This window comes from Chroicocephalus ridibundus, chromosome 2, assembly GCF_963924245.1.
Source record: "Chroicocephalus ridibundus chromosome 2, bChrRid1.1, whole genome shotgun sequence".
Lineage (NCBI taxonomy): Eukaryota > Metazoa > Chordata > Aves > Charadriiformes > Laridae > Chroicocephalus > Chroicocephalus ridibundus.
In genome coordinates this window covers 23,027,366-23,042,937 of record NC_086285.1, presented here as the reverse complement: position 1 = coordinate 23,042,937, position 15,572 = coordinate 23,027,366, and the positions used below count along the sequence as shown (strand labels likewise).

Genomic DNA, 15,572 nt, shown 5'->3' with positions numbered 1-15,572 from the left:
AATACAACCCTTTTTTTGTTTGCTTCATAAAACTACTGCAACTGCTAAAGTTAACTTGTTTATCTACCTCTGAGTAAAATCATGTCCCATTTCCACATGGAAGAAGAAATGAAACTTTTTAGAGGAATTCTGCATTAGAATTGGTCTTTGGCTCAAGTTTGCACCTGTGACAACATGTACGATTTTGATTCTGCAGACTTAGCAAACTCTTAAAGGAACCAGATGACTGTGACTAAACTGATTTTACTGAGCCCTTGCACAACTCAAGAGAGCAGGAATGAATGGGTAGAACTGGGAGAAGAGAAAAACGAGTCTGATTGCAGCTGTAGCTGATCTGACCTGGTGCAGTACATTCCTCCTCCTTTCAGTCCAACTCCACATCTGTTCTCTCTCTCGTGCCACTGCTGATACTTACTTGAGTCCACCTCTCTTTTGTTTTTGCCAGCATTTGCACTTGTTAAATGCCTTCACAGGCCACTTTAATTCACTACTAAGGCAAAAAAACCAAACCAGAAAGAAAAAAATATGCATATACATTTTCTTCAGAAAAGACTCCATCAAACACCACAGCCAGTATAAGCAAGGAGTGATGGGAGCGGAGAAAGTGGGAAGAAGGCCTTCCTATTTTGGCAGCTGCCTGCTGGTATGTTGTATTATCAGCCTTGGAACTGCAGCCAGAGAAAATGGAACTACTTTCTTGCTGAAGCTGCTACCTAAATTGGCTCACTGTGGGGTCAGGCAAGTGTCAGTACCAGCACAGGGCAGGACAGGGAGTGCACGTTGCGGGAGGATGGGATAGAAGCACAGGACCGAAATAGCCTATGCTGATGTTGAATCACTCATCTAGTTGTATTCCTTAAGGCTAAACAATAAATAACTCTTAGACGCTGGGACTTACGGAAAAATCCAAGAATTAATAGGATAAGAGAGCATGAAGAGTTACTTAGGCTATCATTATCTATGAGAAAAAAATATAGAAAAAGCAAATTCTAGCCTAAAGACATTGATAAGAAGAAGATCAGAGTCAGAAATGAAAAGAAAAATTACCATCAGCTTGGAAAGAAATCGCATGGACTGACAAGTTATTAGCAAGTTACAGGGAAACATTTGGTAAGGAGAAAAATCAAAGCATCATCCATAAAGCTAGTTCTGAGGCCTCATGAAAAACACAGGCACTCACTGCCAGAAACTGTAAGGACCTTCTTATACATTTAACAGAAGCTGCACCCAGGGTAAAAACACCAATTACAATGCAAGAACATGGTTGTCTGTCCACTGCTGGCTACTGGAAGGAATCACTCTTCCTTGGACGCATCTCAGCTCACCAGCTCACCCAGAAAAACACCACTTGGAGGTCTTTAGAAGGCAGAACACCATCTCTGCTCACTCTCTGCATCCAGTTTTGCTCCTCTTGTGACTTACAAAGACACTACGGACCGTCAGAACTCATCCTGGCCAGCACTGGCACAGCATGGCGAGTGGCAGAGACAACCCAGCAGCGTGTCCTGGGGAACAGGAGCTCACAACAGCGACAGCTCTGCAAAGCAGCCGCCACATCTGCTCACACCAATATAAGGCTTCCATGAAATAAACTCTATTTGAACACAGGCAATATTCCCACAGATTAATTTTTTTAAAGACTCAGAGTGAAGCTCTGGGACTTGCTGCAGCTGGGTTTACAGCCCAGAAAGCTTTGTTTTCCTCTCAGAAAGGCTATTTTAGCATTTCCTGCTTTAAAGGAGCCTTGGGGACTCACTCCTCCAAAGGAATCATCCAGAAGGCCATCAGGGTATCATTTCATGGCTCTGCTGTAACCCAGACAGTCCTCCACTGTTCCGTTTTAAAGAGCTGGGACAATACATATATTTCCACTGGCACCCAGGAGCTTACAGCACATATTCACTGAAGCTAAAAGGGTTTTATTATTAAGATAAAAAAGCTCAGATAAAATGAACTATAAAAATATGTGGACAAGACAATAATTACAGCGCTGAGAATAGTCAATGAAACATGCTTTGTCCTGTTGTTGTCTGCCACCTGCACCACAACCATTATAATAACTTAGTGTTGTAGGAAACTCACTTATAGTGTATGAGCCTTGCTGACAAATAACACCTGGAAGGGTTTTTTTGCCTATAGTACTTGTCAGGTACGCAGTGACCTTCTATGTTAACTGCAGTGGCTAAGGTGGAATTATTATGCACAGTCGAGGCACTGACAAAGTGTAAGTATCTTCTAATTTTTGGCAGATATCTAAAGGACAACAGCAAGGACACAAGTGTTGAGATAGTAAGGAGACAATAGCTAAAATGTCAGAACAGAGAGACAGGTGCAGCCCCACTGGTTACTTGCTAAAACTAAATACCTACTTCAAGAACAAAGCTGTTTGAATTAGAAGGAAAACTGAGCAGCAGGAGTGAAAAAAGGAGATATTCCTACTTGGCAGCTTATGTTCAAGAAAGAAACAAATAAAAAGAAAAACAACAACAGGAAATGCAAAAGAAAAGGAGGATCCCTTTTGCCTTTGGACACTTTAATGCTACCAAAATAACTATCAGTTTTTAAACCCCTCAGGAGAATGTGCACAGGGCTTGCTCTAGAATAAAAATGGAAAACTGCCAGCAAAACTCAGCATTTCAGGCTCTTTATCACCACCAGCACATACCTGCTATAATAATAACTTCCCACTTACATAGCACTTTTTACTATCAAATAATTTCACAAGCTTTAAACTAGTAATTTTTTTCTCTTTCTGCCAGCTTAAGAAGCAAGAGTCTCCAGAATGTCCCTGAAAGTCTAGAACTGCAATATAAAGCATTTATATACCATGCCTGTGGGTCACACCTTGGAAAAGCAGCAAAGATCCCTACAGCTCCTCTGAGGGAAGGGCAATGAGCTGCAATATTCATGGCACAAAACAATCCCTTGCTCCTTTGTTCCAAGCATCAGTTTCTCTTCCTACCTGCCCAATTCATCTTCTGCCTCATTAAATGGCGCAGCTCCTCCTTACTCTTTAGCAACAGAATAAAGGTCTGAAACTTTGTAAAGTTTACCCTACAATCTCAGCTCCAAGACACTCTAGACATGAAGAGCACGTCTACATTGCTGCAGCCTGTACAACTTCGTAACACACGGGATAAATAACAGCATTTATATTGCTATAACTGGATTTTGGAAGCAATACAGTGACTGGTTGTCATTCTCTCAGTGTTAATCACTCAGGTTTTCAGCCAACTGTATACTTTGACCCGTTTGCCAGTCTCTGTTTCAGCTCTCACTAGCAGCACATCAGTAACATCGTGGTTTACCGCCTTCCAAAAGAGTAAAAACGCCAATCATAGTGTTGCTGACGAGGTGGAATATTGGTGGGAGAAGAGGTGAGAGAGGAGAAAAAAAAGAAAAGAATTTAAAAAGACAGAATGCTGGAAATACGGTGACTTAAAAACGGGCAAAAGATCCTCGAACGCAATGAACAAGTGAGGATTGGGCAGAAAAGACAGGAGAAGTTTTGAAATCATGATTTAATGTTGTTCCTGTGTTAAGGAAAAATTTAACTTCTCCAGCTCTTTGAACGGGGAAAAGCACATAATTATTTTTAGCAGAACTTTTGTTTCTCATTCCTTTTCTCTTTTCACAAATGGAGGGGGGGGGAAAAAGCTTCCAATTTTAAAGACACCATGGCACATAATTAATTTTAAGCTGGAAATTGGTCCTAATGTGAAGCTTTTCTTATTTACAATGTTTTATTTATTGCTGCATCCATATAGGCAAAATGTTACATGTCAAAAGCAGTGGGCTGCTTCTCCCATTTTCACTTTAGAAAGCAGGAGGGAAAAGGCAGAACAGCAAGTTGAGACCCAAAATTAATTTGAGGTGTTTTTTCAATGTATCTAAAATTGAATTATTAGTTTCCTGTGGACTAGTTATTATAAAGACTGCAATTAATTAGCAAGTTTTTATACTAGTACATTTCCATACTTACTCTAATGAATATGCTGAAAAGAATCCATTAACTGAGGTTGCTCATAGCAGGAGTGTTCACCAATCAGGAAAAAGACACTCAAGAATGAAATCATACCTCACAGATTCTGTTCAACCTTCTTGTGAATATATTGGAATGAAATGTTGCTAACCTTGAATAAATCTAATTCATGTGAAAGGAAAAATGTGGGCAAACTTTGGTTGAAAAATTTCAGTTTCCTGTTGTATAGCTCCACATTCATATCACTGAGAATTATGTAAATGAGGACAATCTTTTACCCTTCTATTTAAAACAAACAAAGCAGAAAGCACAGCAAACACCTACCTTTTCTTCTTGATAGATGATGACAAAATGTTGTCCTGAATTGCCTTACATTTTGAAGCCTGTTCAAACTGGTAAATTCCATTTTTATTAACAGTTGTTCTGTTGAAAAAAGGGGGGGGAGAGAAAAAGCAACAAACTTTAAAAAAGAGAACATAATTCTGACAATTCTGTCACATTTACTTTGCTATGACGATAAGATTAATAACGGTTGATTTAGCTGAAAACATTACCAAAGAAATCTTATTGACTTCTATTGTCAAGCTCTTGTATAAAAGGGGAGTTCGCTGCTAGTGACTATAAAATATTTGATTCTTTAAAGTAACCCTATTTCATAGTCTGAATTATATTTTCTCCTTTACACTTTAATCAGAAAATGTGATTAAAAAAAAGAAATGAAATGGCAAGCCCCTTGAATATTATGTTTTGAAGATATTTAAAATATTCACCAGTAAAATATTCAGCAGATGTGATTTCCTGAAGTTGTTGATGAAATGCAATATTCAGAGCCAATATAATATGTACAGAAAACACCACAGGTGAAGTGAATCTTTCTACTTGGACCTTAACTTACTGACTCGAGCTTAATACTTACTTCCTTGCTTATTCTTTATTTACACAGTAAGAATAAATATTTGTAAAAGGAACGAAGGCAAGTGCCAGACAGTGATCTTTAATTCCTGTTGTCTTATTTTCACCAAACTCCTGTGTGGTCCTCTTGCTCTGGCAGTCCCAGTAGAAGATGGAGCTGTAAATTAGTAAACGACTGCGATACCAAGGTCTTATTCCATTCACATCAGTTCACCCTGTATCTCAGTTCAGTCTCATACAATCACCCTCCTCCGTCATCAACCTTCTGCTGTACGTATTTTCATTTATCATGAGGGTTTTTTCCTCCAGCATTTTGATTTTCCTTGCTCCTCACCATTTTCCCCTCTCCCTCTTACCTGTTCCTTTTGGGTTCTTTCCACTGATTCACTACTTCTGGAGCAGTTGGACCTGCAACCCATTTGCCCAACCCAGAACTAGAAATACATAAGACATGGATGCTATGTCATTCGCTCCTGGGTGTGAGCTGCAGCAGTGGACGGAACCTGGGCTGTTCTTAGAAACACAGAACTGACCCATTTCTATATACACAATGAGAAAGGGCCTTCCTGCTTCGTACACTATGCACTCTGCTTCTGAACCATCATTCCTTTTACTAACAAGGACCAAAATTCCATTGCCTTCATCTATTAAAACGTCTATTAAAACCGCTCATGAACAAGATTTCTGACAGCTGATTTTGAAGCTCTTACTTTGGAAAGATGCCATTTCAAGTCACAGAATCACAGAGTGGCTGAGGTTGGAAGGGACCCCTGGAGGTCATCTGGTCCAACCTCCTGCTCAAGCAGGGCCACCTACAGCCAGTTGCCCAGGACTGTGTCCAGTTGGCTTTTGAGCATCTCCAAGGCTGGAGGCTCCACAATGTCCCTGGGCAACCTGTGCCAGTGTTCAATCAACCTCACAGTGAAAAAGTGTTTCCTGATGTTCAGAGGGAACCTCCTGTGTTTCAGTTGGTGCCCATTGCCTCTGGTCCTGTCCCTGGGCACCACTGAGAAGAACCTGGTTCCATCCTCTTTGCGCCCTCCCTTCAGGTATTGATAAGGTCCCCCCTAAGCCTTTTCTTAAACAACGAAAATCTTAATTCAAATGACAAGAAGACCGACTGAAGAAGAGTGAGTAGAGTAAATGCTTGTTTATTTTGCTACTGAACTGCCTGGCACGTTCATAGCTACCACAGGGGAGGAAGAGGAACAAAGCCCCTTTCCTTCTCTTTCCATTGCCCATGAATTTTCTAGTGAATCAGTCACTCCATAGGAGCAATTCACCCAGGACACAGCTGCAGAAAGGGAGATCAGCTCCCTCCCTTTCTTTCCACCATCAGGAACTTCTTCCCAGTATACACTCAGTCCCTAAGGAAGTCTGCAGCCTGCATGCCCTTGTTGAGGGCAATGGTAAGACGACACAATGTAAAACTCCTATCCTTTTAGTTCTGCAGTGACTTTAATAGATAGCAACAGCTGGCACTACCTACTGAGAGCTTCTTGGTTGATTTTACATACAGTTACTTATCTAATTCTTTTCCAGGGAGTGACGTACAACTGTAAGGGCAGAAGGCTCTCAGAGTACACAGTTCAGAGCAAACCACTCAGCAGATCTTACATAGTAAGTGCCAGCAAATGTTCTGCCTGCATCACTTATGCACACAGGTTTATCTTCTGTCTACACCAAAGAACCAGGTGGGTCCTTTCACAGAAGAACCCAACATCAGTTCCTGAACAAACTTAGTTAGCACTAAATCATGTTTCCTCTCTCTTGCTTCTTGAATTCAGTAAGCTCAAGCAATTCTTCTGCAGCTGCAGCTTAAAGTAAGAGAAATGGCCACATGCAAAGCTTAGCTGCATAACCAGCACCTTACAAAAAGAACTACTGATATCATAAACCAAGTGCATGTTACAGCTGCGAATAAGTCTTTCATTACAACTGAAAATCAAGATGCTGACAAGCATGGACAAGCTAGAGAGGTGGGCCTGTGCAAACCTCATGAAGTTCAACCAGGCCAAGTGGAAGGTCCTACACTTGGGTCAGAACAATCCTCGTTATCAATACAGGCTGGGGGATGACGTGATAGAGAGCAGCCCTGCGGAAAAGGACTTGGGGGTACTCGTGGATGAAAAGCTGGACATGAGCCAACAATGCGCACTCACAGCCCAGAAGGCCAATTGCATCCTGGATTGCATCAGAAGAACTGTGGCCAGCAGATCAAGAGAGGTGATTCTCCCACTCTACTCTGCTCTCGTGAGAACCCACCTGGAGTACTGTGTCCAGCTCTGGAGCCCTCAGCACAAGAAGGACATGGACCTGTTGGAGTGGGTCCAGAGGAGGGCCACGAGGATGATCCGAGGGCTGGAGAACCTCTCCTATGAGGACAGGCTGAGAGAGTTGGGGTTGTTCAGCCTGGAGAAGAGAAGGCTTCAGGGAGACCTTATAGTGACCTTCCAGTACCCGAAGGGGGCCTCTAAGAAAGCTGGGGAGGGGCTGTTTGCAAGGGCATGTAGAGATAGGACGAGGGGCAGTGGTTTTAAACTAGAGCAGGGCAGGGTTAGATTAGACATTAGGAAGAAGTTCTTTACAATGAGGGTGGTGAGACACTGGAACAGGTTGCCCAGAGAGGTGGTGGAGGCCCCATCCCTGGAGACATTCAAGGCCAGGCTTGATGAGGCTCTGAGCAATCTGATCTAGTTAAAGTAAAAGATCTCAATAAAGTCTGCTTACTGCAGACCTTTAAAGGCCCCCTCCAACCCAACACATTCTATGCTGGATGCTGATTTGAGAAGTGGCCCCAGCCCTTCTGAGCCACAGCTAGCCAAAGCAGACCTTCTTCAACATAGGAAACCTGCCAGGAAGACCAGGTTCAGGTCAGATCTGCTCATGTGAGGTGCCTTTGCATCGCTGGAGAACCAACATTCTTTCACAAGTAGGCTTCAACTCTGTGCAGAAAATCATTAAAAGGTCCTTAGCGCTTCCTGTTAATTTATGTCCTGAGATCAGTGGGGCTGTGAATAAATATTCTCTCAACCAAACACAAGCTTTACTCAACAGACTTTCACTCTTTTTAAATTCATAGCACTAAGATCAAGTGAAGCAAGTTGCCTCATTTTTTAATATGTGATTGCTTTTTTATGCACACATTTTCAAGACTTGAAAAATTCAAAAAGGAAGAAGTCAGATAAAAAAGAATGAGCAAAATAAATCCCCGTTCTGTTTTGTCATTAAATCCTGACAATCACTTTTACAGCCATCAAGGGAAGAACAAAGGAATAAGGAGTCTTTCCTTCCCTTTCCATGACACATGTAAAAATTGGTGAAAATGGCACAACTGTGCCATTCCCCACAATGTGTGGGGAAAACCAGAGACAAATTTTAATTAAAATTCTTTATCCATGTAATGCAGGCACAAGATAGATCACCAAAATGCTTCTGTGGGTTTTTCCACAAAAAATTTACTCAATGTTCTTTATATGGTGCAAAAAGATACAAAAATAAAACAATTTATTTGCCAGACATGCAAAACAATGACTCATTCCAGTAAAAGTTTAATTTCTTAATTTCTGTTTCACTGTCAGAGTGGCCTCTGCTTCACATGAGTGAAAGATTTTTGCATTCAGACAAAAGGGGTGTGCAAGGGGCAGTCCAGACTTCTACTGCATTATTCATTTCAGAGTTGTGCAGACATCAGACTCAGATTAGATTTCCGATCACTTAGGACAATTATGCTAGGCAACATTTATCACTAAATGAATTTACCTGACCTAGGGGATGACAGTCTTTGTTCAATACTTAGAACTGCACTAAAACTTTTGCAGCAAAATCAGATAACATGCCTAACAACACAGATATAACAGGCTACATGCAACTAATTTTGCAAACTCTTAAACCAGATGAGAACATGAAGTGGAGACCATGTTATATTCTGTTGGCTTGAACTCATAAAATGGATGAAACAGGGAAATATCTGCTGCATTTCCCTTAGGGTTTAGATGTTCTCAAAGCCAATCTCACTGGCCAAACTCTGAAAAACAGGGGTTTTTTTAAAAAATCATATACGAACAGCTTGAGGACCACATACTTGCTGTGGTAATTCTAGGAACTCAGAAAGTACACCATCTGTACTTTAATAAATCCACAGTAGATTAAGACCATGTGCCATATTTATCAGCACGTTGTTATTCTATATCTCGCTCTCAGAAAGACAGCAGTTCTTTAAACTGTAAAATTCTTTAAGACAAGGATTGCACCCACCTTTAGAATAAGAAACAGAGAAACTATATGGAAAGTCCACAGCCCCTTTTGCTGCACCTGTAGCATTCAATACTGAGACTACAGGGAGCCTTAGTGCAGCGAACCACCAGACAGCCAGCCACCTCAGTTCACATGGAGTTCTGGAGGAGCAGTGGTACAGGGAGGGAAGAAGGGAATCCCCTTAAAAACAAAACGAAACTCAACCCCAAACAGTTAACAGGCTAGGAAAATGGATGGAGATAAGATGGATGAAAAAAGGATGAATGGTAGGGGAAAAATTAAAAAAGGCAGATGGAAGAAGAAAATGTAGCGCTGTGAACTATACCAAAATATAAAGATATGCCCAGGACTGAAAGGCCAGTCCTCCAGAATTCCCACAAAATCAACTGGAAACAACTGAAAGAATGTGAGGTGAGATTTTCAAAACAGCTTAGAACTGGACTGTCCTGGCAGCACTGAAAGCAACAAGAATTTCACCCCTAATTTCAGCAAGAGTTAAGTCCACACTGAATGTAAGGAAAAATCCCGCTCATTGGCTTTATTCACACCGTGCCCAGCAGAACCAGTTGTTGCACTTTTTCTGTGCCTTCCTGCTCTGGTCTGCCTGAAGCAGCACAGGAGACCTCTGAACCCTGTTCCAGCTGAGCATCTCCAGCTAAAAAGGGTACCTTCTCTGTGCAAAACTGCACATTTACATCCTTCCACCAAAGTGGCACTGAACAACGCTATGCAGTTTGTTGAATACCTTCTGTCTTAATCTCTCCCTTGAAGAGAGAAATTTATATTTGAATCTCATAGTGTATTAGTTGAATACTATTAAAAACCCGTAATCCATACTTCCCTAGGAAGGGTGCTCTTAAGTGTTGTCTTTAACACTATTTCTAATGAATCAGATGATAAGAATATAGCGACATTTTTAAGGTTCACAACACCTTGATTAATAAGGCAATACACAATTTAAACGCTTGGTGAAACGGACTACAAAAATGGCTTTATCAAACCATAGGAATAAGAATTTGTCTTGTAACATTAATCACAGTAACTGCGAAAGAGACTGATCTTCCTAACCGTGTTCAAGTTCCCATGGAGGTTTTGCTTATCTAAGGAATGCTAAATCAGGTTTTTAAGACAAGCTGCATTTTGAAATTATTTGGAAGACCTTCCACTGCATTCACCACAGTTATACATAACATCAGATACTTTTTATTTATAAAATCCATAAACCGCATGACAGGTAATATGACAAGCAACATTCAGCGTCTCATGGTGGGTAAAGTGAAAAGAATAAGGTACTTACACTAAAATGATGTTACAATAGTACACGATAGACAGAATGACAGAGCAGTTTCACTTGGACCAAGTAAACAGAAACAGGCTGGGAAACCTTTCACCACTGTCAGAACATAAATGTGTCCTGGCAGCAGCTTTCAACTGAACACCTATTCATTTAAGACAGAACTAATACATGAGGCATGTGTTAGAAATGCACTCCTAAAATATGTCTGCATGCATCGCTTGGGAATGAAGGGAAAAAATACTAAGAGAGCCGTAAAATTAGTGAAGTGATCACCAGTGCTGACTAATCTAAACTATAGCAAATTATTTGTGCAATATACTAAGCTACCATTCATAATCGTGGTAATAGCCTGTCTCTTCTTCCCCTTCTGCCTGCTAGAATGCAATATTTTGACAGGAGACAGAATGTACAGGTCTCTGTTGCATAGTTAATTAAGTATAGTTGTTTATTCCCTAGGCCTGCATAAAGATCTGCTGCTGAGAGAGGAATTGGAGAACCCAACACTATGGAACACTGTATTAGTACTAACTTGTTTACTCATAGCTCCTCAATCGCTTCCTCCCACTGTTCAATTACCCCAACAGTCTCTACACTGTGCTCGCCTTAGACCTGCAAAGACAGACAGTGAGTTAGGGAAGTAGGAAGCGAATGCCTTAAAATTGGCGACACCAACAGAATAACAGAGTAGTGGTGGTCAGTTCTTCAGGGTACTGCTGCCTTGTTATTACTTGTATATAAAGTATATATAAATAGTGCTTTTCATTTTCCTTGTAGGAGCTGGCATTATTTATCTGGGCAGTACAAAAGGAACTAGAATTTCTGCCCAGGCTTAACATGGTACACCCTGGGCCTCATAACAAAGAAAACGCTACTTAGCTCCTCTTCGTATTGTCACCTTCCCCTGATAAACACTAGCAGTACTGAGCCCTCTATTTTGCTATTAATGCTGTGACTACACATATATGCCGGCACAAGCACAGCTGGGGAGGGAGGGAGGACCAAGTGTCTAAAGCTGGGACAAGTGCAAGACTACTTTTTTTGGTTGTACTGTCGGCTTAAGCAAGTTTAAACTGTACTTGCAGTTACAACTTAAAAACTGAGAGGATGGTATGAGGCATAGACATGAGGATCTGCCAGAGAACCATAGTATTGCAGTGTAAAATAATACTGGTTACATGAATAAATTTGGGGACTACTAGAGAAATCTTACTAACAATGGCCTTTTTTTTCAGTAAGAAACCCTACTAACAGGCGCAGTAGGCTGTGAAATAAACCCAAGACAAAAACTGGAAGTCATACTGTAGAGGCAGTCATCACATTGTTTGAGTTATCTAACACTTAACAAGGAAAAGTGGGAAGAAATGTCCTATAAGAGACAAACCGTATCTTCAAGGTTATTTACTAAGACACATTCCTCAGAGAACTTTAGGTGCCTGGTCACCATCTAATTAAACATCGCTGTGCATAATAGCTGCCTAAATATCTATGACAGTCCAAACCAATCCCCTGCTTTTCATCCTTTCATCCTTCAGTTTCATCCTTTTAAAAGAATTACTCAAAAGTAAAAGAACGGATTAGCTTTCAAAATTGTGAGGCAACAGAATAATAAGGCCTTAGAGATTCTTCAGGAGATGTCTGGTTACAAATATGCCTCCAACAGCAAAGGACATTATGATAAGAAGCAAGATTAGCTTGCGATTATGAAGATTGTCTAGGTTACTTATACTTCGAGTTCAAGGAGGACAGTGCCCAGTTTTTTTTCTTTTTGCTTTCCTGGATCCTCCCACCAAATTTGGTGAGAAAATCCTAGCTTTCCAGAAAAATGCATCAAACTGATGAAGGGATCAGAGTCCAACCTAACATCCATGCACACCCTCTTAATCTTACGCAGGAAAGGACATTGCTGTCAGCAACACAGCAATGCTATTCAAACCATCAGGGTAATTTAGGAGAACCGTACTTCAGGAAGTCTGCACCAATAGATTGTTCCTGGTTTTATGCATCAACAAACCAACGTAGCCTTATCTGATTAAAAAATGCACTAACCCCTGTACAACCGATTTCAACGAGGGACTCTTCTGTCCTTTTGCTATATGGATGGATACTGCAGCAAAACCCCACTGCAAACTGGAATCTAATTCCTATTGACCAGACCATCCATCTCCATCACTGAGGGATTGGTCTGAATCTCCTGAATGAGTCCAGATGCTCTCTGGATCAAATCTCTCCAGCATGGCCCTCAGCCAGGCCCAGTCCAGCTGCTGCCTGGATCAAACCCCTACAGCGTGGCTCCCTGCCCAGAGCTGCTCTCTGGATTAAGTAACAGCTCCTGGTCAGTCCAGCAGCCCTCTCTCCTTCCTCCTATGCCAAACATGCACCACAAACTCCTGTCAGGCCAGTTTACAAAGCACAGTCACTCAGGTGAGAAAGAACATTCTCTCCTGGATTTAGCCAGCAAGCCATCCCTCCAAAGGCACTACGGTTACAGGAGCGCCAGTGTGAAATGAAACTTTTTTTGATGAATAATTTACTTGTCACACTTTTGCAGTCACTTAGTCACGAAGAAATAGAATTTCAGGTTGATAAAAACTAGCTCCAAACTGGTGCCAAAATCCTCCAAGTAGATTAAGGAAAAACATGTATTTAAAATCTCATGCTCACTTGCCTTATTACAGAGATTAAAAACTGACCCATACAGGCCATGGATTTTCAGCCCGCTTCGTTATGTGTTGCTTCCACTTTCTTTGCTCCAGTTGTGAGTGTACTAACAGCAGATGGGAAGCAGCTAGACTCTGTTCTCTGAGGTGCTCTCTGCCAGCATTTCTAGTCAATTTGACTCCATGGTTTAGCACGCAGAGCCGAGTAGAAGGAGACTGCAGCTCAGAGGCAAGCAGGGAAAAGGCAGAGTATGAGAAGACGGGGCAGAGGGGGGCCACAGATGTAACACAGAACAGAACGGAGAGGAGAACGGAGTGACAGCTACAAAAAACAAAGCAGAACAGAGAGCATTCTGCAAAACCAGTACATTGTAAGGAGTGGAAAAGATGGAAAAAAAGGCAGAAAGGGAAAAAATGAGCACAGGAAAGAGAAGCAAGACAGAGGCACATAACAGCAGTTAGAATTCTGCAAATGTTCCTGTTCCTTTTGTTTAACTCTAATTTTGAAAGAAGTTATAAACTTACTGATTGTGGAAGTTCTAAATTTTGAGGCAGGGAGCACAAGGGTCTCTCATCAGAAACACCTACGAAACCTACTGTTAGGGTACACTGCAATGGTTACTACGGCTAATGTCACTTGCACTCACTTAGGGAAAGCAAATGTTTCAACCTCCAATTCAGCTAGACTGGGTGAGACTGCAGCTTCAGTAAGGTTAGCTGCATTGTCACCACTGACTTCAGTATAACCAGGACATCACAGCTCCCATTAAAGACCCGATTCCCAAGTTCTTTCTAATTTTTATCATGTGTTTTTGACATATAATCATTGGCACAGCAATGTTAATGAAGCCATATAAAATAAAAGAGAGTAACAAAAATATTTGCAAACTACTTCTGACATAGTAATATCTCATGTATGGATTACACCACCCTGTTCTGCACTATCAGTTTTTCTATAGCGTGTGAAGACCCAAGAGCACGAAAACACAGTCGTTAATATTGAAGCCTGCACTTAAGACACAACACGTTTCACAGCTAATTTTACCAAATATTTTCATATTAAACTTCACTGTATAAAATAAGAGGCTGTAAAGCAAAGATCTACGCTGATATAAAAGATGAAGACACAGGACCAAGTGAAAGGGTGAAGTAAGATGCTACACAATGTGAAAAAGGCTTCGTGTGCCTGGCCTTCATCCTATGGATTTTAAAGGAGAAATCTATATTTTTGACTCAATACACATTGGAAAAATGATAATAATATTGCCCAACTCCAGCTCCACCTTCCTGGAAAGAATAATAAAAGCTACCTGGGACATGCCATTCAGCAAACACTTTTTGCACAGTACAAAACTGCTATTCGCAACATTTTATTGGGCTCAAAAACCAGCGACGGAGTGACAGCCGTCATTAAGAGGACCGACGAAGCCAATAATTTATTACAGTCAAAATGAATTTTCATTTTCTGGGTATAATAAGCCTCTAACGCTCTCCCTGATTAAAAAGCTGCCAAAACAAAAGGAAGAATGAATGGGAGCCAGGGCGAATCCCTGCTGCTGGGGACCCTTCCAGGGGTTGGGTGGCTGAAGGCGAGCAGCCCCTACCTGTTCCCGGCCTGAGGAGGGGAGGGCGAGGGCGACCTGAGGGCTCGCACCACTTTCGGCGTGACAGCCGCCGCTCCTGCGTCCTCCTCCCAGCCCCTGCCAAGCGAGACGGGGAAAACAAAAGTTGTCAAAACCAGTCATTAAACATCGTCGGGCGTGTGCGGCGCCGCTCTCCTCCCCGCCGATCCCTCACACGCCGCCGACACCCCGGCCCGCTCCGGGAGGTTGGGGGGGAGGCGGGGGGGGGCTCGCCGCCTCCCGCTCCTTCTTCCCTGGCTGGCTCCAGGCTCTCCCGCCCCGCAGCCCCCACCGCAGCGGGCGAGGCCCCCCGCCTCCTCCCCGGCCGCCCTACCTGGCGCGGAGGGGCTGCTGGCCGCCCAAGCGCAGCAGACAGCCGCCCAGCAGCAGGCTACCCAGCGCGGCGGCCAAGGCGATGACAGCCCGCATGGTGCGCTCGGCAGCGGCGCCCGCCGCAGCTACGGCCGCCCCATAGTATTTAAGGCAGGCTGCGGGGAGGGGGAGGCGGTTATGGCAGCCACAGGGTCTCTCCGCTCCGCCCCTCGCCCGTTCCGGCGGCCGCAGCCCTGCGCCGCCGCCGTCAGCCCCCCTCCCACCGCGGCCGCCTCGCTGAGGGGCCGGGCAGAGGCAGGCCGGGCTTCCCGACGAACTTTCCCCTCAGGCGAGCGGCGCGGCGATGCCGGGGCAGGTTTCCCTGGGGGGAGGGCGCGGCTGCCGTGCCCGGGGCGGGGGGGTGGCCGGGCAAGGGGCTGCCCCGGCAAGGGGCTGCCCCCGCGGTTTACCCGCCGGTTCCCGGGGTGGTGGTGCCGGCGGGGGGCAGCTGGGTTCGGTGAGGTGCCGCGGCC

The 15,572-nt window shown here is 43.2% G+C and overlaps 1 protein-coding gene across 3 annotated transcripts in view; it reads right to left on the bottom strand.

Annotated features, from left to right (window-relative positions):
• ST8SIA6 (ST8 alpha-N-acetyl-neuraminide alpha-2,8-sialyltransferase 6) overlaps positions 1 to 15,383 on the bottom strand; it is a 41,530-nt gene extending 26,147 nt beyond the window's left edge. For all 3 annotated transcript variants that reach the window (XM_063324730.1, XM_063324729.1, XM_063324731.1), the window contains exons 1-3: positions 15,062 to 15,383; positions 14,710 to 14,805; positions 4,307 to 4,405 (exon numbers count right to left, since the gene is read on the bottom strand). In XM_063324730.1, the coding sequence (XP_063180800.1) occupies positions 4,307 to 4,405; positions 14,710 to 14,805; positions 15,062 to 15,156 (290 nt within the window). In that variant the 5' untranslated portion in view covers positions 15,157 to 15,383. The remainder of the gene's footprint in view (positions 1 to 4,306; positions 4,406 to 14,709; positions 14,806 to 15,061) is intronic.
• Between the last annotated feature and the right edge of the window lie 189 nt (positions 15,384 to 15,572).